This window comes from Phoxinus phoxinus, assembly GCF_949152265.1.
Source record: "Phoxinus phoxinus genome assembly, chromosome: 3".
Lineage (NCBI taxonomy): Eukaryota > Metazoa > Chordata > Actinopteri > Cypriniformes > Leuciscidae > Phoxinus > Phoxinus phoxinus.
This window is the reverse complement of record NC_136878.1, coordinates 36,002,992-36,030,751: the sequence shown is the minus strand read 5'-3', so window position 1 is coordinate 36,030,751 and position 27,760 is coordinate 36,002,992. Positions and strand designations below refer to the sequence as shown.

At 39.6% G+C, this 27,760-nt stretch overlaps 1 protein-coding gene across 1 annotated transcript in view; it reads right to left on the bottom strand.

Moving 5' to 3' along the window:
* Positions 1-2,047: 2,047 nt before the first annotated feature.
* Positions 2,048-27,760, bottom strand: part of taf6 (TAF6 RNA polymerase II, TATA box binding protein (TBP)-associated factor) — a 74,560-nt gene continuing 48,847 nt past the window's right edge. The window contains exons 13-15 of the mRNA XM_079605928.1: positions 26,563-26,736; positions 26,247-26,438; positions 2,048-3,012 (exon numbers count right to left, since the gene is read on the bottom strand). Coding sequence (XP_079462054.1) covers positions 2,722-3,012; positions 26,247-26,438; positions 26,563-26,736 — 657 coding nt within the window. The 3' untranslated portion in view covers positions 2,048-2,721. The remainder of the gene's footprint in view (positions 3,013-26,246; positions 26,439-26,562; positions 26,737-27,760) is intronic.

Here is a 27,760-nt window from a genome sequence, read left to right as displayed (position 1 = left end):
CTTGTATGTTCATTGTATTTATTATATTTTGTATTCTATGTGGAACTTTTATTGCGGCTTTCTTGGCCAGGGCTCCTTCGCAAAAGAGACTTGTTCTCAAAGGATTTCTCTGGTTAAATAAGGGTTAAATAAAATAAAAATAAATATATTCTCCATCAGCCTGACTATCTCCCTGCATTTATCACATGTGTAGCTTTCAACGCTGACAGAGAAGGTTATACTATACATGTGGCAGGCAGTGTAAGTGACAATAACAGGAGATGACATGACTCACCGTGTTTGTTGACTGATCCAACTCACCACAGTTGTTTGATGGACATGTATATTGTGATGATTAAATTATATCAAGCAATATAAAAGGCAGGTAGAAAATATAAAAAATAGAAAATAGAGTTTAAAAGCAAAGCTATAAGGAGATACAATGTAATCTCAGGAAACCATTGTGCAACAGTGAAAATGGGACGTTAAGGAAGGCTGGAAGTGAAAAACTTCTTATTGTGCATAATTATTAAGCAGGTTTCCTTTTACAGTTAAAATGGACCTAAAAAGATTTTACCTTGCACTGAAACGTAAAAATAAATAAATAATTAAATGCTCATGAGAAGAATGCAATACTAGAAATTGCAAGTGCAAGTTACAAATTGCAAATTAAGGTGTGACCAATGGACAGCAAAATGGTCATTGGTTCAGCAGGGTCATACAAAACAGGAAAAAGAAGAAAATACACATATTACTGTTTACTGCAAAAAATTTAAATAGGAATTAATGTGAAGAATTAGGTGTGAAACCATCAGGAACTCTTTAGTCTCCAGCGCTACCATTTTTCAGAATTGAAACCTACCTGGAGTCTCCAGCAGTACAAGGTGTCAGGATCTCAGGGACTTTGCCATGGTAAAAAATCCTGAAATATGACTGTAGATAGACAATCTATCTGTCTGAAGGCTTTTGAGAGGTTGAAAGTTACTCTTGAAGGACCACCACCAGTTCAAGTCAGACAGAAGGAACTGTGGCGAGGGAGTCGTGTTGTGAGCTGCTACTAACAATGAGCAAGATAGACCTTTCAGGGTAGGAGATGGACTTAAAATCAACTCCCAAAACTTTTCTGGAAGATAATTTCTTCAAACAGAGGTACGAGTGGATGTTGTGCTGGTCCTTCAAGAATCACTCCCAACCTATCTGTCTATCTATAAAGCCTTAAAAAACAGTCTTCACGTGTTTCACAACACTTCAACTTGTGATACTTATTAAGTGTGGGTCATATTTCCTGATTTTTTTACCTTAAAAAAGTCTCTGAGATCCCGACACCTTGAACTTCTGGAGACTCCAGGTAGATTGCAGTTCTGGAAAATGGTGGCACTGGAGACCACAGGGTTCCTGATGGTTTCTCACCTAATTCTTCACCTTATACTATTGTCTAAATACTAGTGTCTTTTCTTATTTTCTCATTTTGCTGACCATTGGTCACACCTTAATTTTGCAATTTCTAGTATTGTATTCTCCCCACAGCGTTTTTTCACTTCCAGCCTTCCTTAACTATTATATATCACTTATAAATGATTAAATACAAAATTAAGAGTAGTTATTAAGATTGATGTGGTTTGGAATTAAACATATAAGAATGTCAACATGCATAATAATTATGCATGCACTGTATACACACATTTCACTATTGCTGTTTCACTATAGTGGCACTACAAGTATGGAAACGTACATTCACAACAAAATTAAATCAATAGTAATAATGGTGCAAAGTATTCCAATCAATTATTTAAATAATTCAATTAAATAAAGCAAAAAAGGATATTCCCCTAGTACCCTCTGGACCCCAGTGTACATAAAATTTTATTAAATGAATGAGGAATATACTTTATTTTCATCAATTGCTAAATGTGTTCAGGCTACCGTGTACTTAGAAAATGTATAGTTAATAATATTTTAGTTTGGAGAAAGAAATTAAACTGATAAAGCCAAATATTTTACAACAAAAGCCACTAAGGTTTCTACACAAGGAAAACAGCAAAGTCTTGTAAGAAAAAGAAATGACAACCACATTTAAAACTCATCTTTATTATAGACGATAAAAAAAAGATCATGAAATAGTAAATCAAATAAATTGTTCATTAATCCTATAAATGCCCAGTTTTCGGTCATGCACACGTGCTCAAAATTACACACGTATAATAGACAGTGATGGACCCACTGTCTCTTTTTGTTTGCTTGTTTGTTGGCTTTCTACACACAAAATGCACATCTATCATTCCTTCTCCCATTATAAATACAACCATATCTTTATGTTTATTAATGAAACATTGTTAAAGCTGTGAGCTCAAACAAAGAACCTTTAATCTCAAATCACAATCAAGTTCCATCCTGTATTTTTCTGCCATGTGTGTGTGTTTGTCACTGTTACAGCTTCTCTATGCTGGCAGCCACAATGGCAATTATGCAAGCATTTATGTTTGTGTTTAAATGTACATACAGTATTTCAGACATGTATTTGTGTGTATACATTATTCAGTGTTAATGTTTTGACGTATATATATCGTATGTAAACAGTGTGTGAATATGTCTTATGGTCCAAGTGTGCATAGCTATTTGCTCGCTTTCCTAATTCTAAGCACGTGTGAGTTTGTCCGAAAGTACTCAGTAAGCACTATGACGAGTCTCAAGCTACATTTATTGTTCTTCTGTATCTTGGTGGGATAAGCGACTGTGTGAGTTTCAATGTGGCGATTGTGTGCTTGCGGCCGGTGATTCCGAACGTTCTAGCTTGACAGCAGACTCTATGCTGATGGGTGAGGTAGAGGAAGGAAGGACACCTGAGCCCTTGTTCTCCAGTGAGGAAGAGGATGAAGGCAAAGACACCACGATGTATTTCTGGAGAGGGCGTGAGCCGCCCACAGCACCTGTGTTTCCAGACTCAAGTTTGACAAGTGGCTGTAAAGACGTGGGGGTGCTGGGGACTGTACTTGTAACAGGAGATCCAGACTGGGAAGAGCTGAGAGTGATTACCTGGAGGAAGAGTTTACATCTACAATTACAACAGATATATAGATTAGATTTTGACACTTTCTGAAGAAATTGTGAATTTCAGGTTCCACTTGCAAAACTCACTGCTATGATGTTGTGGGTGGTTTTAAGGCATTGCATTGTCATTTCTAAGGTGTTGCTAGGGGTAGTTGCTGGGTGGTTGCTTACTTTTACAAATCAAACCCACCTCTATGTCTCTGACATTCTGGACATACATATGGCTTGAATTTACAAATCTCATTCAATGTAAATGTATGGGATTTTTATTTATTTATTACTTTTCTAAGATTTGCATGAGAGTAATGAGAATATGATTTTTCTTACATTACAATAATGCAAAATGTTCAGAAAATGTGCTTAATCGCCATGACAAAATTAACTGGTTAAAAGTACATGGTTAAAATAGGCTTTAGCTAAAATTTAGATAGTATAATTACATTGTTTTCTTTACATTTTGGGGGCCTGACCATTTCTTTGTGAGATTTGTTTCAACTAGTTCAACCAGACCAGCAGTCATATCACCCTGTAGCATAAGACTGGTTGCCCACTGAAGGTAAAGCAAGGGTTGAGCCTGATTGAAAGCTAGGTTGCTGCTGAAAGAGGTGTTAGAGAGGCCAGCAGGGGATGCCCACCCTTTGGTCTGTGTGGGTCCTACGCGTGGGTATGCGCGTGAAGTCACCATCGGCTGGAGTGACTGCAGTTAAACAGCAGTAGCAGCAATAAAAGGATGTTATGCTGGATTGACAATAACGATTTCTTATACAGTATTTAAATCAATAGGCTACTGATAGCCGGATTCTTAAAGGAAGTTGTTCCATGGCAGAAAAAAACACTTCCTTACATACACTTGTGAATCGGAATCGGATCATGACACCATCTGTATTAATACTCAGCCCTAGCAGAGAGCTCATATACATCAGACAAAACTTGTTGGATTGTTAGAGCCAAATTGGTAAACTTAAACTGAAATGCTCTCTCACTAATGAGCAGATCAGTATGGAGGCACAGAGCTCTATCTAAAGTAAGATGCAGTTACACCTCCTAAGTCTAAGTGGCAAAAAGACTTGAGCGTCAGCATTTGTTTTCAGCGTGAAAAAGACACAAAACACATCCGAAATGGGAAAGAGCTTTGCGATTGACTGTACAACTAGATTTGACAAGAAATCGGATGTATATTTTTACAGACTGCCAATAGCTACAGAACAGAGAAGCAAATGGATCGCTACAATTCATAGACACAACTGGACTCCAGGAAGCAAAAGGTGGATTTGCAGTTATCATTTTGTGTCAATATGCTGAATTTAGGAGTAAAATTATACCCTATATATGATTTTCTTCATATGCTCCTTTGGAATTCTCTGCCTCTTGATCTTAGGGAAGCTCAGAGCTATGACATTTTTAAAGGTAGACTTAAGACATTTTTTTTAATTAGCATTTGATTGTTGATGTTACTTTTATTATTAGAGCTTTGTATTTCTTATTTTGTGTACAGCGCTTTGAGAAGTTGCTTCAGAAAATGTGCTTAATCGCCATGACAAAATTAACTGGTTAAAAGTACATGGTTAAAATAGGCTTTAGCTAAAATTTAGATAGTATAATTACATTGTTTTCTTTACATTTTGGGGGCCTGACCATTTCTTTGTGAGATTTGTTTCAACTAGTTCAACCAGACCAGCAGTCATATCACCCTGTAGCATAAGACTGGTTGCCCACTGAAGGTAAAGCAAGGGTTGAGCCTGATTGAAAGCTAGGTTGCTGCTGAAAGAGGTGTTAGAGAGGCCAGCAGGGGATGCCCACCCTTTGGTCTGTGTGGGTCCTACGCGTGGGTATGCGCGTGAAGTCACCATCGGCTGGAGTGACTGCAGTTAAACAGCAGTAGCAGCAATAAAAGGATGTTATGCTGGATCGCTACAATTCATAGACACAACTGGACTCCAGGAAGCAAAAGGTGGATTTGCAGTTATCATTTTGTGTCAATATGCTGAATTTAGGAGTAAAATTATACCCTATATATGATTTTCTTCATATGCTCCTTTGGAATTCTCTGCCTCTTGATCTTAGGGAAGCTCAGAGCTATGACATTTTTAAAGGTAGACTTAAGACATTTTTTTTAATTAGCATTTGATTGTTGATGTTACTTTTATTATTAGAGCTTTGCTTTTAAATAGGGGTGCACCGATCCGATATTCAGTATCAGTATTAGTCCGATACTGGCCAAAATCACTGGATCGGATATTGTGTGAATCGCGGTATTATAATCCAATCCGATCCGATCACGGACCTTAGTCCTAAACTGTCATACGAATGCTTAACAACACCTGAGAGACATGCCGTGAAGAGAGATGAGCAACATGCGTCACGCAGGGTACAAAACCCGCCCAATTGCTTCTTAAAAAATTGCCAATCGCGTTTCGGGGTGGGACAGGGACCGCGGACTTGGCAACACTGGCATAACGTCACGTGAACGGTAGCTAGAACGTGAAACTTAAGAATTATCATGTCAGCTGTGCGGAGTTATTATAAATCAGATATATGTACAATAACAATTTTAGGAAAAAAAAAACATTACGATGTCTAGAAATCAATTTCAATAGTAACGTTACATTGGGTTTAATTATTATTTTAATGAGATCTACTAATATTGTTAGTGCCGAGAATGTTCACGTGAATAAATGCATAGATCCGCAGACTCTGTTTGAGTTCTTTAATGGTCTAGTGGCAGATCTTTTGCCAAGCGTGTCACAGGTTACGGGTTCTACTCCGTACTCGTAGTTTTTTTTCCTCATCAAATCCGAATATGTTCATCAGTGGTTGTATTCCAAGCAGGGACACGTTTGTGTGCATTTTGTTTTCACAAGGAACGAATAGAGAGTCTCCGCAAATAGCGATATATTGAAGAGCGCGTCCGAGTGAAGACTGTGCGCGAGCCACAAGAGAACACACTGTATCCATGCACCTGATAGCAGCGGCAACGAGCACTCAGCTTGATTTAAAAAACAACACATTTTAGCGCTAGATCATCTAACTATGTCAATTAATGCTCCCAGATGTTACATCATGTGAAAAAACTTTAGAGCTTGCACTGTCTACCCTAGATTTTTTTTCCTTTATCAGGTGTAATGACTTAGAGTTTAATTTGTGAGTGCCTTATTGTACCGTGTTCTATTGTAAATTTTATAAGGAAGATACCATTATTTTTTATGTTAGGTTATACTTATTTAAGTTATGACTACATAGAATTTTGTGTTACATCCAGTATTTGGCACTGGAATTATATATTTTTTTATTTGCAGTTGCACTTTAAATTGAATTCATTGAATGGTGCTGAATAATTAAAAATGCTGTTTCAAGTTCTGTTTAAAAATTGTTTTAATAAAAATTAAGCAGCAGTATTACACAACTGAGTCATGTTGTTGTGGGCTACGCATTTCTTTCTTTAGGGGAGTAGAACATTTATTGCACTGTTTGAGCATGACGCTTTTTAGATGGGTAGGTTAAGCACAGTGCATCCTCCTGACGAATGTGTTATTAACAACTTAATTAAGAGGGAGAAAAATATGGTATTGTATCGGTATCGGCAGATAGTCAAGTCTGTGGTATCGGTATCAGACAAGAAAAAGTGGTATCGAGCCACTCCTACTTTTAAAGGCGCTTCAAAGTTTATTATTATTATTATTTGATATTAAAGTTATATAATGTATTGACAACTCATCAATTAAATATTTACCATCGTATATTATGCATAATTGCAGGTTTTTAAATAATAACTGACAAAAAACGACCCATTTTTTCACAAATGTTTGTAGAAGCAGTCTGCATGCCTTTGATTTATGGCCATGGAAGTGATTGGAGTACCTGAATTCAATGATTTGGAGGGATGTCCCAATACTTTTAGCAATATAGTGTATATAACATTGATATAAGTGATCACATGGATTTAGACCTACCGATATTGTATTTATATATAGCGTTCCGTTCACAGGCAAATTTGCTTTATGCATTTCCCTGGCATCGAAATCAGGCACATATAAATGTCAGGAAACACAATTCCTGTCTGCATGTCAATATCCATGGATCACTGGATCTTTGGTAAGTTGTAAGAAACACTATATTGAGTCCAACCTTTAGTTTAAACTGATAATCGTTTGTTTTACTTGTGTTTTCGCAGTTTCCCCTATTAAATCCAGTCACGCAGCAGCTCTTTTGCCACTCAGTCCGGCTGAGGGGGGTGTGGGAAAGTGACCTCAATGCATACCCTCTATAGTGATGGGGACACTATAATGTAACAAGCACCGTCCTTCAGAAGAGACATTAAACCGAGGTCCTGACTCTCTGTGGTCCTTAAAGGGTCATGAAACCCCCCTCTTTCAGCTCAAGTCTAGCTCACAATATTTTTGAAAAATGCAACTTAAATGGGCGTGGATGACTGTGAGGAGGGAGTGGAGTGGGTGTGGTATGGCACGGCAGGGATAACTATCATTGGCCAGTGGCCCATGCATATTGACTGTCATTAAAAATCTGTGGTAAAACGTGAGTAAAAAATGCGTGATTTTTTTTATAGCTGGCAAAGTTAAAGTCTAATGAAATACACTGACACCTTATTTCTGTCCTTTTTGTCCTTTCAAAAGCAACTAAACGCCCTGTAATCGATTTCTATCGAATAAAACATATTAAATGTACATGTATAATTATAATGTCATTATAAAATATATAGTTGTTTATATACACAATATAAATGCATATATTTGAAAATAATACATTTTTCCGCTTAAAAAAAATAAACGTTCCGTGAATAGCCTCGATATACACGCCCCCTGAACCCCAATAATAAAGATGGACAGTGACATCGAAATGTACAATGGCAGCAGTACGCAGGGCTCTGTGGAGGTGGAGGACTTCTCTCCTCCTGAATTCCTCTGCCCTATCTATTTGAACCATTAGCCAGTGCCGTGACTGTGGAGGAAAATATGGACGAACCGGAGGCCGCGCGGATGGGAGAAGTGTCAGAATGGTGTGGATGGATGTAGCGCTCTTTCAATGCCTTACTTAATTTTATTTAATTTAAACTAATGAACAAAGGATAAATAATGTCTACACATTGAAATTGCAGCGCCAAAAATTATGTACTAAAGAGCGCAACGTTTTGAACAGCCAGGTGTTCCTTGGGGCACAATACCTGTGTGGCACAATACCCCGTTTGGTCTCAGGGGCCAAAAAACTCTCTTTTTGGGAAAAGCTTTTGACGGAATTATGTAATTGTGAATATTAAGCTACTGCAGCTACATAAATGGTCATATAACCCTAAAATTTTGCATGGTGTATCCTGACACATAGGGAAAACTAGCAGAAAAAGATTCTGGGGATTTCTGCCTTTTTGCTGTCAAATATCACCCTCAACATACCCCAAAAGACCAAAAAATGTCTGTCCGCCTGACAAATTGTCATCAAAAGTGATAATTTTCAAGCATTTTATTATACATATCACCGCCTCAAATGTACATGAAAAACTTCCCAAGTTTATAAGCTTCAATTTAAGACCAAGATGACATTTCTGTCTAGTGGATTACAGCTGGTGTAACCAAAGTTCTCCCCCGTACCCCAAATCGGAGAAAACAGAACTTTCAAGCATTACCATTCCAGATATGGGATTAACCCCTTATATTGGCATCAGCCATTACATATTTAAAACAGTAATATTCTAAACTAAACCTAAACTAATCTTGACAAACTATATATCATTTGAAAGCTTACAATCTCTAGTTTACATGTTTGGTGACTGATTTTCAAAATAAATTACAGAGGAGCCATAATTTATCAATTTGCAACAAGAATATTTTCATACTCCTAAGGCGTGTTCAGACCTTTATTTTGAAATAGTGATGAACATGAAAAATCATGAAAGAATGGTAGAAACCTCAGATTGTTTTCATGCCAAGAGTTCAAAAGAAAGCATCCATTTAATTATTTTAGAAAAAAAGTCTGAAAATGTATTGAATATAAAGAAAAAATATAATAGATTCAGCATTTGTGATGTGGCAGCGAGCTATAATGCACATACGTGCTCTTTTTATGTTTCTTAGAGGTTGAATAAATTTCAAAATCTGCCAAACTTCCAATACTACTTCTGAATGGGATGTCTACTTCATAAATTGTATAAAAAATGTAAAAATAATGGTTCAGATCACTCAAACAACATATGGAAATGGAGGCGCTCTATATGGGCAGTAATGTCAACTAGTGGAAAAGTCTGGTACTGCGACCAAACAAAATCTTACTGAAAGCTTGTTTTTTGAGATATCAACCTAAAATTTTAAACACAACATGTTCAGAATTTTGGCTTTGATTTTTTTTTGCATTTTTAGAGTCCAACAGGTTTTGAAAATATATATTTTATATAAAATATGAATAATAACTTTTTTAACATTGTACATTTTCATAAACTCAAACTTCTATAACTTTTTTTCTGTTTAACTTTCTTGATTTATTTCACTTCTTTATTTCAAAATCTGCCAAATGTCTTCTTTAAAACAAGACCAATCTTACATCTATATTCAGATGTAAAGCATTCTTGAATTACAACCATTTAAGTTCGGAATGTGCATTTCATGTCTATAAAAAAAAGAGGGGTGCCGCTTAAGGGGTTAAGCATATTTTTTGCATATGAACAAAACTTCTAAGGCGTTCCCAGGCCAGACAGGAGACATAGTCCCTCCAGCGTGTCCTAGGTCTTACCCGGGGTCTACTCCCGGTGGGACGCGCCAGAACACCTTCCCGGGAAGGCGTCCAGGAGGCATCCGGAACAGATGCCCGAGCCACCTCAGCTGGCCCCTCTCGATGTGGAGGAGCAGCAGCTCTACTTTGTGCTCTTTCCGAGTGATCGAGCTCCTCACCCTATCTCTAAGAGATCACCCAACCACTCTACGGAGAAAGCTCATTTCGGCCACCTGTATCCGGGATCTTCTCCTTTCGGTCATGACCCACACCTCAAGACCATAGGTGAGAGTAGGAACGTAGATTGACCGGTAAGTCGAGAGCTTTGCCTTGCAGCTCAGCTCCTTCTTTACCACAACAGACCGGTACATCGACCGCATTACTGCAGAAGCTGCACTGATCCGTCTGTCAATCTCCTGTTCCCTCCTTCCCTCACCTTTGAACAAGGCCCAAAGATACTTGAACTCCTCCACCAACCTGAAGTGGGCAAGCCACCCTTTTCCGTCTGAGAACCAAGGCGGCCTCGGATTTGGAGGTGCTGATTCTCATCCCGGCAGCTTCACACTTGGCTGCAAACCGTCCCAGTGCATTCTGAAGGTCCTGGTCTGATAGGGCCAGCACGACAAATTCATCCACAAAAAGTAGAGACGAAATCGTGTGGTCCCCAAACCGGACCCCCTCCGGCCCCTGGCTGCGCCAAACATGCACCGGGAACAAGTCTGACTTACTGCCGGCAATGCGTTCCAAGCTCCTGCTCCAGTCGTACAGGGACCGGACAGCCCTTAGCAAAGGGCCCCGGACCCCATACTCCCAGAGCACCCTCCACAGGACACGGTGATGGACACAGTCAAATGCCTTCTCCAAATCCACAAAGCACATGTTCATTGGAGTCAAACTCCAATTAACCCTCCAGCACCCAGGAGAGGGTGTAGAGCTGGTCCAGTGTTCCACGACCAGGACGAAAAAACCACACTGTTCCTCGTGAATTCGAGGTTCTACTATCGGCCGAATTCTCCTCTCTAGTACCCTGGCATAGACTTTCCCGGGGAGGCTGAGAAGTGTGATCCCCCTGTAGTTGGAACACACCCTCCGGTCCCCTTTCTTAAAAAGAAGGACCACCACCCCGGTCTCTCAGCCCAAAGTTACTGTCCCTGACCGCCACGTGATATTACAGAGGCGTGTCAGCCAAGACAGCCCCACAACATCCAGAGAATGAACATTCTCAATGAAATACGTGTAGGTGGGATCCCCTCTAAGTATTCCTTTCACCGACCGACGACATACCCAGTTGAGGTCAATAGCTGCCCACCTCCACTGTAAACAGTGTTGGTAGGGCACTTCTTCACTCTCCTGAGGCGCCGGACGGTTTGTCAGAATCTCTTTAAGGCCAACCGGTAGTCCTTCTCCATGTCCTCACCGAACTCCTCCCAGGCCCGATTTTTTGCCTTCACAACCACCCGGACTGCAGTCCGCTTGGCCTGCCAGTACCAGTCAGCTGCCTGAGGTGTCCCACAAGCCAGCCAGGCCCGATAGGACTCCTTCAGCTTGATGGCATCCCTTACTTCCAGTGTCCACCACCGGGTTCGGGGATTGCCGCCTCGACAGGCACCACAGACCTTACGGCCACAGCTCCGAGCAGCCGCTTCGACAATGGAGGTGGAGAACATTGTCCACTTGGACTCAATATCTCCAGACTCCCTCGGGATCCGGTCGAAACTCCGCCAAAGGTGGAAGTTGAAGATCTCTCTGACGGGACTCTTTTCCAACAGACCCTCACAGTACGTTTGGGTCTGCCGAGTCTAACCAGCTTCTTCCCCCGCCATCGGATCCAACTCACCACCAGGTGGTGATCAGTTGACAGCTCCGCCCCTCTCTTTACCCAAGACATAGGGCCGGAGGCCAGATGAAACGACCACAAAGTCGATCATCGACCTCCGGCCTAGGGTGTCCTGGTGCCACGTGCACTGATGAGCATGGTGTTCGTTATGGACAAGCTGTAACTAGCACAGAAGTTCAATAACAGAACACTGCTCGGGTTCAGATCAGGGGAGCCATTCCTCCCAATCACCCCCCTCCAGGTGTCACTGTCGCTGCTCACGTGGGCGTTGAAGTCCCCCAGTAGAACGAGTCCCCAGTCAGAGCACTCCTCCCAGAGGCATATAGGGGCATACCAGGGGCATATAGCCCCGGACATCATAGCTCCTAGGATCATTCGGGTACTCAAACCCCTCCACCACGGTAAGGTGGTAGTTCAAGGAGGGGCCAAATGTGAGATTTATTAAAATCCACAAAGTCCTCACAACACAAGGAATAAAGATGACTAGTGTGCAGTCCGTTATCAAAACGCCAACCATGGATTTCACATAAACACACAGACAGGCAAGCTAGAACCACTATGGTCTGAGGGCGACATCATGGATAAGCAGCAAAAAGGTCTAAGAACCAAATAAATGTTTTCTATTTTTACTATGTACAGAAGGTTACTAACGTTTACTTTATTGAAGGTTGGCTTTTTGATAACATACTACACACTAGTCATCTTTATTCCTTGTGTTGCGAGGACTTTGTGGATTTTGTGTGACCCTAGATCACAAAACCACAGGTCACAAGTGTCACAGGTTTTTTTTTATGCCAAAAATCATAGGATATTAAAGGGATAGTTCACTTTAAAATTAAAATTCTGTCATCATTTACTCACCCTCAAGTTGTTTCAAACCTGTATTAATTTATTTCTTCTGCTGAACACAAAGAAAGATATTTTGAAGAATGTCAGTAACCAAACCCATTGACTTCCATAGTATTTTTTTTTCCTACTGCGCAGATAAGGGCGCCTCCATTTCCATATGTTGTTTGAGTGATCTGAACCATTATTTTTACAATTTTCATACAATTTATGAAGTAGACATCCTATTCAGAAGTAGTGTTGGATGTTTGGCAGATTTTGAAGTTAATTCAACCTCTAAGAAACATAAAAAGATCCCGTATGTGCATTATAGCTCGCTGCCACATCACAAATGCTGAATCTATTATATTTTTTTCTTTATATTCAAAACATTTTCAGACCTTTTTTTCTAAAATAATTGAATGGATGCTATCTTTTGAACTCTTGGCATGAAAACAATCTGAGGTTTCTACCATTCTTTCATGACTTTTCATGTTCGTCACTATTTCAAAATAAAGGTCTGAACACGCCTTAGGAGTATGAAAATATTCTTGTTGCAAATTGATAAATTACGGCTCTGTAATTTATTTTGAAAATCAGTCACCAAACATGTAAACTAGAGATTGTAAGCTTTCAAATGATATATAGTTTGTCAAGATTAGTTTAGGTTTAGTTTAGAATATTACTGTTTTAAATATGTAATGACTGATGCCAATATAAGGGGTTAATCCCATATCTGGAATGGTAATGCTTGAAAGTTCTGTTTTCTCCGATTTGGGGTACGGGGGAGAACTTTGGTTACACCAGCTGTAATCCACTAGACAGAAATGTCATCTTGGTCTTAAATTGAAGCTTATAAACTTGGGAAGTTTTTCATGTACATTTGAGGCGGTGATATGTATAATAAAATGCTTGAAAATTATCCATTTGTCAGGCGGACAGACATTTTTTGGTCTTTTGGGGTATGTTGAGGGTGATATTTGACAGCAAAAAGGCAGAAATCCCCAGAATCGTTTTCTGCTAGTTTCCCCTATGTGTCAGGATACACCATGCAAAATTTTAGGGTTATATGACCATTTATGTAGCTGCAGTAGCTTAATATTCACAATTACATAATTCCGTCAAAAGCTTTTCCCAAAAAGGGAGTTTTTTGGCCCCTGAGACCAAACAGGGCCGAGTTGGAGGTGGTCATTATCAACTTGTGATGGCCCAAGGTATAAGATAATAGGAAATAATAGTAAAAAAAGGGTAGCAAAAAACATCCTGAGGAGTGGACCTGGCTCCCGGCCTATTGCCTACCCCTGAACTACACAAATAATAGTAAAAACAAAATAAATCACTGTTACGTACACACTACACTAAGGGTAATGAAGGGGATGGATTTTGGAATCCAATGCTGCTTCAATGTTTATCTAATGAGTGATTATATTATAATCAAGGTATCAATCAGTATTTTTCCTTCTAAACATCACGAGTTTAATGACTTCTCTAGGCTTATGAGATTTTAATTTGTTATAGAAACAAATTAACAGCCCTGCCTCGCTGTGACTGCTGCTGCTGTGAGTTTGTTTGCTGCGTCTCGTATTAGCTTCGTATTTCTTTCTGTTTTGAACCATCATTTATTATAAATTCTAGTTGTTTATACTACTAAATACAGCTTACTCAACATCTCAGATTAACCTGACATTGCTAGCTTCCGTTATTGTCAGCACAACACGCTAACTCGCTAGCCTTTTAACGCACCACCCGTGCGCTCAGTTATTTATTTTTCTCTCGCGCGCCCGCGCCTTTGAGTTCATAAAAGCCCAGGTGAGTAAGAATCAGTCAACAAACACGGTGAGTAATGTCTTCTCCTGTTATTGTCACCTGCACTTCATGTCACATGTTTACCATAGCCTTCTCTGTCGGCAATATAGGATTTATATGTGATAAATGCAAGGAGACAGTCAGGCTGACAGAGAAGATTTCAGAACTAGAGACACGCATCCAAACTTTAATCGAGAATAGTAAGAAGAGTGCTAGAGCTTTAGATACTATTTTGGATGCGCCTAGCCTAGTGAACTCTTTACATGAGTCGGTTCCGGCTGAAGTAGAGCCCGTGCAGCAGGGCAGATGGGTGACAGTGAGGGATCGCTCTAGTCGCGGATCAAAAAACCACTTTTCCGTTCCGATAACAAATCGATTTGCCCCGCTCAGTGAAACACCCACTGAGAATTATTCTGATTGTGCCCTAGTTATTGGCGATTCTATTACACGGAACGTGAAAATAGAGACACCAGCCACCATAGTCACATGTTTGCCGGGAGCCAGAGCGCCTGACATCAAAGCAAATTTGAAAGTGCTGGCTAATGCTAAACGTAAATTCTCTAAGATTATTATTCACGTCGGCACTAATGATGTTCGACTCCGCCAGTCGGAGATCACCAAAATTAATATTAAAGAGGTGTGTGAACTTGCAAGTACGATGTCAAGCACTGTAATTTGCTCTGGCCCCCTTCCTGTTCGCCGGAGTGATGAGATAGTTAGTAGATTGTGTTCACTCAATGGCTGGCTGTCTGGGTGGTGTCCACGAAATAATATAGAATTCATAGACAATTGGAAAAGTTTTTGGGGCAAACCTGACCTGTTGAAAAGAGATGGTATTCATCCCTCCTGGGATGGTGCTGCTCTTCTCTCTAGTAATTTGGCTCATAGTCTTAGAGATAAAACATGACAATCTGGGCCTCAGGTCAGGAAGCAGACAGACTGGCTTAACCGACCGTCTGCTAGCGGCCTCACGTCACCAAGGTCAGATAAATCCCATCACATAGAGCCTCTTTCACCTAGATATCATCATATAGAGACTGTGTCTGTTCCCCAAACTTGGAAATCAAAAATGCGTTCAAACCCATCTAAGGTTAAAAATTTAATTGATCTTCAACAAATAAAAAATAGATGTAATACAAATGAGCAAATGATAAAGCTTGGGTTGCTGAATATTCGATCTCTTACTTCAAAAGCGCTAATAGTTATTGATATGATTACAGATTATAACCTAGATGTGCTGTGTTTAACAGAAACCTGGCTAAAACCAAACGATTACATTGCTTTAAATGAGTCAACCCCACAAGATTACGGTTATAAACATGAACCTCGTCTGAAACGCAAAGGAGGAGGTGTTGCTGTAATTTATAGTAATATTTTCAAAACCACTAAGAAATCTAGTTGTAAATATAATTCTTTTGAAGTGTTGGTGCTTAATGTAAAAATATATAGTGTAAACGATAAATCACGTTTGAAAATTCTGCTGGCTACTGTATACAGGCCACCAGGGCACCATACAGACTTTATCAAAGAATTTGCGGACTTTCTATCAGAATTAGTATTGGCTGCAGATAAAGTACTAATTGTTGGTGACTTTAATATACACATAGATAATGAAAAAGATGCATTGGGATTGGCATTTAAAGACATTATAAACTCACTTGGAGTTAGACAACACGTGTCAGGACCGACTCATTGTCGTAATCATACTCTAGATCTAATACTATCACATGGAATAGATGTTGATGCCGTTGAAATACTGCAACAGAGCGATGACATCTCAGATCACTATCTAGTCTCGTGTAAATTACATTTAGCCAAGGCTGCAAAGCCGACTCCGTGTTATAAATATGTTAGACCGATTACTTCTGCTACTAAAGATTGCTTTATCAATAATCTTCCTAATCAGTTTCATCATCTCAGCATCCCGGATAGCTTAGAAGAACTTGATATTGCAACAGAAACTTTTAACTCTCTCTTTTCCAGCACTTTAGACACAGTTGCTCCGCTGCGCTTAAAGAAGATTAAAGAACATAGTCCAACGCCGTGGCACAACGAGCACACTCAGGCCCTTAAGAGAGCAGCCAGAAAAATGGAGCGCAACTGGAAGAAAACAAAACTAGAGGTGTTTCGGATTTCATGGAAGGAGAGCTCGATTGCTTACAGAGAGGCTTTAAAAGCTGCTAGATCTGCTTATTTTTCAACCCTATTAGAAGAAAATAAACATAATCCTAGGTATTTATTTGAAACAGTGGCTAAACTAACGAAAAAGAAAGCTTCAAGCCCAGAAGCTTCCAAGAAACACAGCAGTAATGACTTTATGAACTTCTTCACTTATAAGATCGATAATATCAGGGACAAAATTATAACTATGCAACCGTCTAATACAGTATCACATCAGGAAGTGCATTGTAGTCTCCCTGAGGGAAAATTTGATTCATTCATTGCTATAGGAGAGGAAGAATTTTGCAAACTCGTCAAATCATCTAAATCCACAACGTGCATGTTAGACCCTATACCGACTAAGCTGCTGAAAGAGATGCTTCCAGATGTCATAGATCCTCTTCTTAATATCATTAATTCATCTTTGTCTCTAGGATACGTACCAAAAACCTTTAAGCTAGCTATGATTAAACCGCTTGTTAAAAAACAGCAACTTGATCCTACAAAACTAGTCAATTACAGGCCGATCTCTAATCTGCCATTTCTGTCAAAGATATTAGAAAAAGCAGTATCCTCACAACTGTGTTCCTTTCTTGAAAGAAATGATATCTGCGAGGATTTTCAGTCCGGATTTAGACCGTACCATAGTACCGAGACAGCTCTCGTTAGAGTCACAAATGATTTGCTCTTATCATCCGATCGTGGTTGTATCTCTCTATTAGTATTACTGGATCTTAGTGCTGCATTTGACACCATTGACCACAACATCCTTTTAAATAGACTCGAACATTATGTTGGCATTAGTGGAATTGCACTAGCATGGTTTAAATCATACTTATCTGACCGTTATCAGTTTGTAGCAGTAAATGAAGAGATGTCTTATCAATCACAAGTTCAGTATGGCGTACCACAAGGCTCAGTACTAGGACCGCTGCTGTTCACTCTGTATATGCTACCATTAGGAGATATCATTAGGAAACATGGAATTAGCTTTCACTGTTATGCCGACGATACTCAGCTGTATATTTCTTCAAAACCTAACGAAACCTACCAATTCACAAAATTAACGGAATGCATAGCTGATATAAAAAATTGGATGACTAGTAATTTCCTACTACTAAATTCAGAAAAAACAGAGATTCTAATTATTGGACAAAAAACTTCCACACGTAATAACCTAGAGTACTGTCTAACACTTGATGGCTGCTCTGTTAAGTCTTCGTCGTCGGTTAGGAACCTGGGTGTACTCTTTGATACCAATCTTTCATTTGAAAGTCATGTGTCTAGTATCTGTAAAACCGCTTTCTTCCATCTTAAAAATATATCTAAATTACGTCATATGCTCTCAATGAATAATGCAGAACAATTAGTTCATGCGTTTATGACCTCAAGGCTAGATTATTGTAATGCTCTACTGGGTGGCTGCCCTGCACGCTTAATAAACAAACTACAGCTAGTTCAAAACGCAGCAGCTCGAGTTCTTACTAGAACCAGGAAGTATGACCATATTAGCCCCGTTCTGTCAACACTGCATTGGCTGCCTATTAAACATCGTATAAATTTTAAAATATTGCTGATCACTTACAAAGCACTAAATGGTTTAGCTCCGCAGTACTTGAGCGAGCTCTTAACGCATTATAGTCCTTCACGTCTACTGCGATCTCAAAATTCCGGCCAGTTAATAATACCTAGAATATCAAAATCGACTGCTGGCGGTAGATCCTTTTCCCACTCAGCACCAAAACTTTGGAACAGTCTTCCTACCATTGTCCGGGAAGCAGACACACTCTGTCAGTTCAAATCTAGACTAAAAACACATCTCTTCGGCCTAGCATACACATAACACATTATAGACTTATATAATTAGGCTGCATAGTTTAGAACAGCCGGGACCGGGAACACTTCCCGTAAATCCTGATGTACTTGGCACATCATAATAAGGATGGCGTCTACGCTAATATTAGTCTCTCTGTCTATCCCGAGGTTTACTGCTGTCCACCGGAACCAGGCCGTATCCAGATCTGATGAAGGACCAGCGCCAGGACACGACGACGACGCCGCTGACCTGAAGTGTCAACCAGTCTCTCCTCCTCTCCACTCCGACTTCAACCAACCGGAACTGGACAAATACTCTGATTCATTCTGAACTTCATACACTGTTCACTCATTGGCCAGAGAAGAACTGGCCCCCGACTGAGCCTGGGTTCTCCCAAGGTTTTTTTCTCCATTCTGTCACCTGATGGAGTTTTGGTTCCTTGCCGCTGTTGCCTTACCTTCTGGCTTGCTTAGTTGGGGACATTTAATATTCAACAATATTATAGATCTGCCTTAAAGGTGGATGATGATGAAATTGTTTTTTTTGTATTATTTTCATGTTATCACTGTGAAGCTGCTTTGATACAATCTGTATTGTAAAAAGCGCTATATAAATAAAGATGACTTGACTTGACTTGACTATAGAAGTTACCAGTGTGATTACTGAAATGTTCTTTTCATGTATTCTCTAATGTCTGTCTTTGATATGAATGCATTAACAGTGCTTGCTCATTTAGCCCAGCTTCCAGAAATTACGTATGGACTTCTTTAAAAGCACACTATGCAAGATTTCAGTTTTTTCAAACAGCGACCCCTAGAGTCACTGTGGAGTACTTGTATTTAATGTTACTGTCGTAAATATAACTCACGTAGAGCTGTATCTGCACTCACGGCCTGATCCCCTCCCCCCTGTATACCGGTACCTGTTCAGTAGGATGGAAGTGTCAGACATCGAACAGGCACAGATAGACTCCGAAGATGTCTACTGACCAGGTAATGTTTCATGATTTTATACAAATATTAGGCTACTGCTTAATTGTATATGTTGTGCCGTAAAGCAAGTCTTGATTCTCGCGAGATTTGGTGGGGCGCCGCCACCTCTCAAACTGCATTGCTGGTTTTGAAATCGAAATGACTTTGAAGCTGTTATATTAAGGTACAAATCTTGCATAGTGTGTGTAGTAGCAATTTTAATCTTTTCTTTGTTATTTTGTTTTCTCAATGATAAAATATGTATGCCATGTGTTCTGTATTTTGAGCTTTATATTGTAACGTTGATACAGCTGTATGTGTGACACTGAGAAGACCCCAGGCTAGGGAGGGGTTGATGCAACCATGGGGGGTCCTCAGTTCCTGCCCTCTGGGGTGGGTGTTTAAAGAATGCTTTGATGAGAACATTATAAGACTCCAGAAAGAACACCTATCTGGGTCTCACTCTGCCTGCAGACTGTCTGTGAAGGCTGGGGTTTTTCACCCCAGCCTGCAGCTGGCCTGTGTGGCTAGAATGGGAACTATTCTTGCAAGAATAAATGTATATTTTCTTTTAAATACAATTTGAATCTTGACGTCTCTTTTGCCTGGGAATGCTGCGTTTGTTAAATATTGTTTTGCCACAACAGTGTGCCTTTCTTTAACATCAATACATACATCTGTTTTTCAAGGGTACTCTGACAACTATGGTCACAGGGGTCATTGGAACCAATAGTTTGAGTGACCATTTTGTAGCTAAAGTCTTTACTTTACTGTGTTAGTTTAAAGTGTCCTCTCCTTGAGAGAAAAAAAAACATACTATCTTGATGTTTTGAGAGGACTCACCTGTTTATAGCTAGAGCCTGCCAAATCCAACCTTGGAAAAGCTGTGTGTCGATGTGTGCGTTAGTCTTTTTCGTTACAGTTTAAGGCACCACTGGCATTATTGGAGATTGACTGAGTTGTTGTTCTGGACATGCTGGCGCCCAACCCAAATCTGCGACCTGAAAGGTCATGTCGTGTATAAGGTCCGAGTGTCAGCTGCATAATCGATGGAGATGCTTCAATCTATTTATATTTGTGTGGAAAATTACTGAGTATCTATTTCTTAGCCAATAAGAATCATTCAACCTGAAGCTTAGGACGTAACTTAGACCTTGGTGAAGGGTATAATTGCTGTGATCTTTGTAACTGTAAGCGGGGCTGCCTACAAATTCTGTGAGAGTCTTGAAGCTGACTTCTGCCTAATGAAACAGCAAACTATCTTCATTAAAACTTTAATTTATTATAATTCTGACTTGTCTTAATTAATCATTTCTGGTTCTGGGTCTTTGACTGTAAATCCCCTTACAGTAAATAATGCAACGCATTTAATTTACTACCAGGCTATATATAATAATTAAAAAGTAGTATAATAAATAAATGTTATATTTATAATTTTAAAAAATGAAAGAAAAAAAACATAATAAAGGCTACTCCAAGAAAGGCTTTATATCGAACTCGTCATGTAACCCTGATGGTGACATAGTGTTTAAAGTATGTATCAAAAAACATTCTCTTTGTAATAAATTATTTTCTAAATGATCTCCTCTTGAAGGTTCCTGTTCCTTGTCAATGCGTATGTATTGAAGGGCACTAACATCATGGTCAACTTGTTTAAAATGTAATGCTATAAGACTAAAAGAACAGGTAATAGTTCCACATATAAAAATATTGCATCCAGTGTGTGGATGACTAAAATAATTGCATTTATGCGTAAAAGCACACTGAGCATAATTACCACAAGGAAGAGTCGGAATGCCTCGTGGGCCTAGATGAGAAGGAAATTCTGATCTACAAGCATGTCACGGAAGATTTTGATGTCTAAAAACTAGTTTAGGATCTTCCTTAAAAATGCACGTTAATTTAGGATTATTTAGGAAAACTTTTCAAACCTTCAAAGTTTAAACCAAATGCAGAGATACATTTTAGATTTATTCATTTAGCAGGCTCTTTTATCCAAAGCACAAACATCTTTTTGTTAAATCAGTGGCTTGTTGAGAATAAGATTAATCTGTGCTACAAATTCTGCACACTCACTTAAATTGGCTAACAGGCAAGCTTTAGACAAAAGGTCTAGGGTGGAACGTTTGAGGTAAAATTTCCAGGATTATCACGATATTATTATTCCTCACAGCGCCTCAACGTAAAGTAGGCTCAGTGTGTTATCCAGCTGTTGTGGGCATTGACTGGTTTGCATGTGTTGCTTCAGATCTGCGTTTGAATAGCGCGCGATCTCCATGGGCGTGTCACATTAGCAGAGTAATGAGCTGCCAGAACGATAATGAGAACGGCTGATCTCTCTCTCTTTTTATATAGATTACATAAACAGAGAATATTTCTTTTAGTTTTGAATTAGATGTCTGAGTGAACAGTATTCGCTGAGTTTTGTTTAAGTTTAGAGACGTGCTTTAGAAAAAAAGTTCACGGAGACGGAGAGGCAGAAAGCACACCCTGTATATTTTCTTTATTTTACAAAAGCCCAAATTCGATTGTAAGTGGATACATAAAAAAGTAGACATTTAACAGCTTATTTTTTCATATTTCTTAAGTCTGTATGACCAAAACTGACGGAGTATTTTAGGTCTATTTTGCTGCTAACCGGGAACACTTCCCGTAATCCTGATGTACTTGGTACATCATAAGAAGGATGGCGTCTACGCTAATATTAGTCTCTCTGTCTATCCCGAGGTTTACTAACCAGGCCGTATCCAGATCTGATGAAGGACCAGCGCCAGGACACGACGACGACGCCGCTGACCTGAAGTGTCAACCAGTCTCTCCTCTAGGGCTGGGCATCGTTCAAAATCTTTCGATCCGGTGCCAATTTCGATACCTCAGTTTCGATACCGGTTCCTAACGATACTTTTTTCGATACCAATTTTATGAAATCCATTTTAACAAGATTACATAACACATTACCTCAGAAAAACTTTTATTTTTTATGTATTTAGTTTTATTTTTTCAGTTTGACTCATGCTCCTTAGCCAGTGCACAAAGGAATAAAAAATGTTTTATAAAGCGCTCATGCTCACCAAAGCTGAATTTTTAAATAAAAAAATACAGTAAAACTTTAGTAATATTGTGAAATAGTATTACAATTTAAAATCGTATCTAATATATTTCAAAATGTAATTTATTCCTGTGATGTCAAAGCTGAATGTTCAAAATCATTACTTCAGTGTCACATGACCCTTCAGAATATGAAAACAGTTTGCTGCTTAATATTTTGGAAACTATGATAATTTTTTTCATGATTCTTTTATGAATAAAAAAATCAAAAGAAAAGCATTTATTTAAAAACGAAATATTTTGTAACATTACACATGTTTTAATGTCACCTTTGATAACTTTAATGCATCCTTACTGAAAAAAAATTCTGACTAAACCATTAACCAACACATTTTTGAACGGCAGTGTACATTCAGTAGGTTATTATTTATTGCAATATAAACACTGTCCGAGTGATCAACAAGATATCTCTTCATTTACCAGTCGAAGACGGAGCAACTTTCTGCTCTTATGTTTACTCCGTGCACTGTCAAGGTCTTCATCGTGTTTGTCGTGGTACCGGTCTTTGCAGCAATTATTTTACCGCAAATACTGCATCGCGCGCGGTTGGCATCGAGCCTGGAGAAATGTACCCACACTTTTGATCGATTTTTCCACATCTTTAAGGTATTATGTGTGTGTGCTCGCATCTCATATGAATATGTGCGCGGAGAGTTTGTGTGTGTGTGTGCGCTCGCGGCTCATAAGTATGCGTGTCGAGAGTTTGTGCGTGCGCGCGCGCATCTCATATGAGTGTGCGCGGAGAGTTCCGCGTGTTTCGTGTGAATAGAGTTTGTGTGTATGTCCGTGAGCGACTTTATGTGTGTCGTTGTGCATTTCATATGTATTTGTTTGAGCATTGACGTTGACGAGTTAACTCCTTACGTATCGAAATCTGGAACCGAACAACATGTCATTTTTCGATACTCGATAGTATCGAGGCAATTCGGTCGGTACCTAAAAAGTATCGAGACTCGGTGCCCAGCCCTACTCTCCTCCTCTCCACTCCGACTTCAACCAACCGGAACTGGACAAATACTCTGATTCATTCTGAACTTCATACACTGTTCACTCATTGGCCAGAGAAGAACTGGCCCCCGACTGAGCCTGGGTTCTCCCAAGGTTTTTTTCTCCATTCTGTCACCTGATGGAGTTTTGGTTCCTTGCCGCTGTTGCCTTACCTTCTGGCTTAGTTGGGGACATTTAATATTCAACAATATTATAGATCTGCCTTAAAGGTGGACGATGATGAAATTATTTTTTGTATTATTTTCATGTTATCACTGTGAAGCTGCTTTGATACAATCTGTATTGTAAAAAGCGCTATATAAATAAAGATGACTTGACTTGACTATGTAAAAAAAAAAAAAAGAGCAAAACGCGCCCACGCGTTTGCCGACCCCAGAGGGTTAATGGAAGGGAGACCACGCACTTTATTACAGTCGTTTTATGGATATAAAGTTTACCCGTTTATTAAGCACCCCCTGAAAAGCTGTGTATAAATTAGTTTACTGTTAGTTGTAATGAGTGAATTCGCTGTGTATGTTGATGATAATGAAAGGGAGAGAGCGTTATAAGACTTTAATTCGCACTTCTTATACTGTATTTGTTCAGCTCTTACGGTGATTTTCTGGAGTAAAACTGACACTTCATATTTTGTGTGATGTTAAATAAACTTTATAAAACTCATCAGTACATTTTTGCCCATCATTCGGACGCGGTCCGCTACAACAGGCTTGTACTAATAGTGGATAAAAGCAAGATGAAAAATAAGTTATAACCGTAATTGAACTAAACTATACCAGTTCTATCTCTATACAGCATATATTCTCTGGCTCTGTGGGCATTATTGTCCGACTCCGGGTCGAAATGAACACCGCTACTGAGAGTTTCTGTTTAGATATTATCATTCCGTGAGATGAGATTGTCCTGCCACTGAGCACAAGCTTGTGAGGCTCTGCCCTCTGTAGCAGCTCATTTGCATTTAAAGGAATACACACTAAAACAGCACGTTTTTCTAAGTCCCAAAAAGTGAGAATTTAAACATGCTGTAAAAAAATTATCTGTTGGTTATTTTGAGCTAAAACTTCACATACACACTCTGTGGACATTAGAGACTAATTTTACATCTTGTAAAAAGGGGCATAATAGGTGCCCTTTAAGCTGGACTATGACACTATTTTGTTCTAGATCTGCTGTAAAGCCGAAACAAACTTTCAGGCATGAAAACAGGTCAGGGGTAAAAAAGGTGAGAAGGATGCGGCATATATCCCCCCCCCCCCCCCAAAAAAAAAAAAAAAATGAAACAACAACAACAAAAAAAACAAATTGTAATCTGCATTGGCATTGTAGTAGGCTACCAGTGTTTCTCACAGGATTTTTGGATCACTGTGATGAGTGGTCCTCTGCCACTCTAGGGGGGTTCGGGGGCATGGTCCCCCGTAAGAAAATTTTGTGCTTTTTAATGTGAAATTCATCAATCTGGTGCAAATTAAACAAAGAAAATTTCAAAACTCTTTTAGTTACAGTGTCTGTCTACATTACTACTACAATAATAGTTATAATATTAATCCCATGATAGTAATAGCCATATAGCCTATTGTAAAACAAATGCACTGAAAAATAAAGGAAACTTTCATAATTAGTTTTGTACTAATTTCTATACTTGAAAGAGTATATTTCTATACTTCACATTAAAGATGTGATTGGGCTAGCCCAGTGTCAATCAAGAAAAGAACCAATGGGCCGCTGATCTACGTATTTTATCGGGTCTCAGAGAAAAAAAACTATTTACTACTACTATTTATCCCAAAAATGCCCCAAACCAGTCGTCTGTATGATAATCTGAAACAAGCACTGGTGAGCCGTTGTCCTGCTTCACTTCACAGATGCTGAGTGAAAGGAGAATTATAGAATGAAAGGATATTCATTTATATGACACTTTATTAATCAGGAGAACAGCTTGTTCAGCGCGTCATACGTCGTCCTTTCAGTTTCGGTTTTCAATCGATCAAGTTTTTTCACGTTCTCTCGATAAACCACCCCTTTCAATCCGATCGAAATAATTTGTAATAGAGCTGACACTTTGAGTTTTTAACGGGTTATGTTAAAGCCCTACTTGTTATGTTTTTATAAAATATCTATAGTGAATGCATTATCATATCACCGTATTATTTACCGCCATGCAACTGCGAGCCACAAATTAAAGCTTGGCGAGCCGCATGAGGCTCGCGAGCCGCGCAATGAATACTTGTTCCTGCTCGCTCAGCGCTCACGGCGCCCGCGCCCACTCGCGATATTATCTCGCCCACTTCTATGTCAAAATAAAAAATAATGACATTGGCAACATCGCTGTCTGTATCTGACAGGACAGTTAACATTGTAAGCTAACTTACCTCAGGCTTGCTTTCCGACGTGCGGTTCTTTGTTCGGCAGTGTGTCCAGTTCTCAGACTCGCGGTGTAAAAGACTTTGAAAACATTTCTGCCCTAACGTTACTCTGATGGTAACTAGTTTATGGTAACTTTATAGGGGATAAATGCTGGCCTCGACCTCGAACACCCCCCCCCCCCCCCCCCCCCCCCAAAATATTTTCTCATCGGATCTGCACAAATCACGTAGGTGACCCTTTTAGGTTTTAAAACGGCGAATTTCGCCGAAAGGTGAGGAGTTTTCATGCCTGAACTTTATTGCAGATTGTTTCTGTTATCGCTGTAAAGCTGCTTTGAAACAATCTGTACTGTAAAAAGCGCTATATAAGCGTGGTGAGTTGACTGTTCTTATAAAGAGTTGCATCTCACTCCACAAGGGTACTGTGTCTGATGATCTACCTGACATATTCAAAACGTTGCGCTCGTTGGGGCATTTTTCAGTGTGCGGACATTATTTATCCTGTTAGTTTATTGTTATCTTATTGTCCTGCACCAGAGCCGAATTTGGGTTTTGGATATGCACAGCTTTTTTTTGCTCAACTATCATGACACAAATTCCTTTAAAACTCTTACCTGCTGTGTGGATGCAGCCCCTGCACTTGTTGCCATAACAATATACTTGGTTGCTGGGGGTGATGGCTGAGTGGGCGTTCCAGGGCGAGTGGACATGAGGGTGAGCGAACTCGGTACTTTAATGATGCTGGGTGTGCGTGAACCACCTGACGCTGACAATCCACTCTGAGACATTGACAGAGTTGGCCGTGGCTGCAGAGGGACAGAGTGAGCATTCAGGTTTGATTTGAATGATTTTAACAAGGTATTTTTAGAAAAGAACTACTGGGTATGATTTAAACCAGCTTGACAAAAGCTTTATTTCAGATTTACTCACCTGTGTGATAGTGAGTGTGGTTCTGTTAACAGTTTGGGCCTGGAAGGAAGCCTGTGCACGGGCCTTGATCACATGTGAACAAAGCATGGTGCCCAGATAGCCAAAATCTGCCTTGTATTGATCCACCAAATCTGGTAGTGGCCTAGTTTTTGCAACCACACTTGCACAATGTTTCTAAACAGAACGAGAGAGAGAAGTATTTTTTTTTTTTTTTTACCAGATAAGAACAAAAAGAAGAAACTCCAATTCAATAGGATTATACAACATCAATACAAATAATAATAATAAATATTATTATTATTAGTTCTGAGTGTGAATGTGTCCCAGCTAAAAGTCCGATTCAGATTCAGATTATTTTATTTAATGACATGTCAGCATTCAAAGCTATTTTCATGGCAAAAATTCCACAAAGTCCAATCAATAGCCCTTTTCACACAGCACGTTGATCCCGGGAAATTGACGCGAAATTGCCAGAGTGCCTTCTGTGTGAACGCAAACACGTCCCGGGATTGATGCCGGCATCGATCCCGGGTTAGGGACCTAGTAACATTGCCGGGATCATTCCCGGAACGCGCCCTGTGTGAACAAAAGCCAGGTTTAATGCCGTAAGGGGGTGTGTCGTAGTGATGACTTTGATGAGTTTGTGTTCGTCATCAACAAAGAAAGAACGAAAAAAATGTCTGCAAACTGGAACGAAGCAGAGACCAGGGAGCTCCTTACTATCCACGCTGAAGCTGGGATCGTTCGCCAGCTTTGTGGAACGGTACGCAATGCGTTAGTGTACATGTTTTTGAAGCGTACGTTACACGTCTCATCCTGACGTCACGTGTCTTTACGGGATCTTACCGGGATGTGAGTGAACGCACTCACAGATCCCGGAAAATCACTGGCAGTGTGAATAAACCAAAATCAAACGATCCCGGGACAAATCCCGGGTCACATTATCCGTGTATTTTCCGGAATCTCTGTGTGAAAGGGGCTAATGTAAACTTGGTCTAGGATATAGTGGGTAGGGATGATGTAGAGACCAATCAGCAACGCTTGGTTGCTCAGATTGACAGGTCTAATATTTCCCATGCGTCATAGAATAGGAGTACACAATATTGAGGTAGACAGACAGCACTGGAAGATCATCTGTCATCCACCAAGATTTTATAATTTATTTATTCTACATAATAGTATTGTTTTGGTTTGTTGT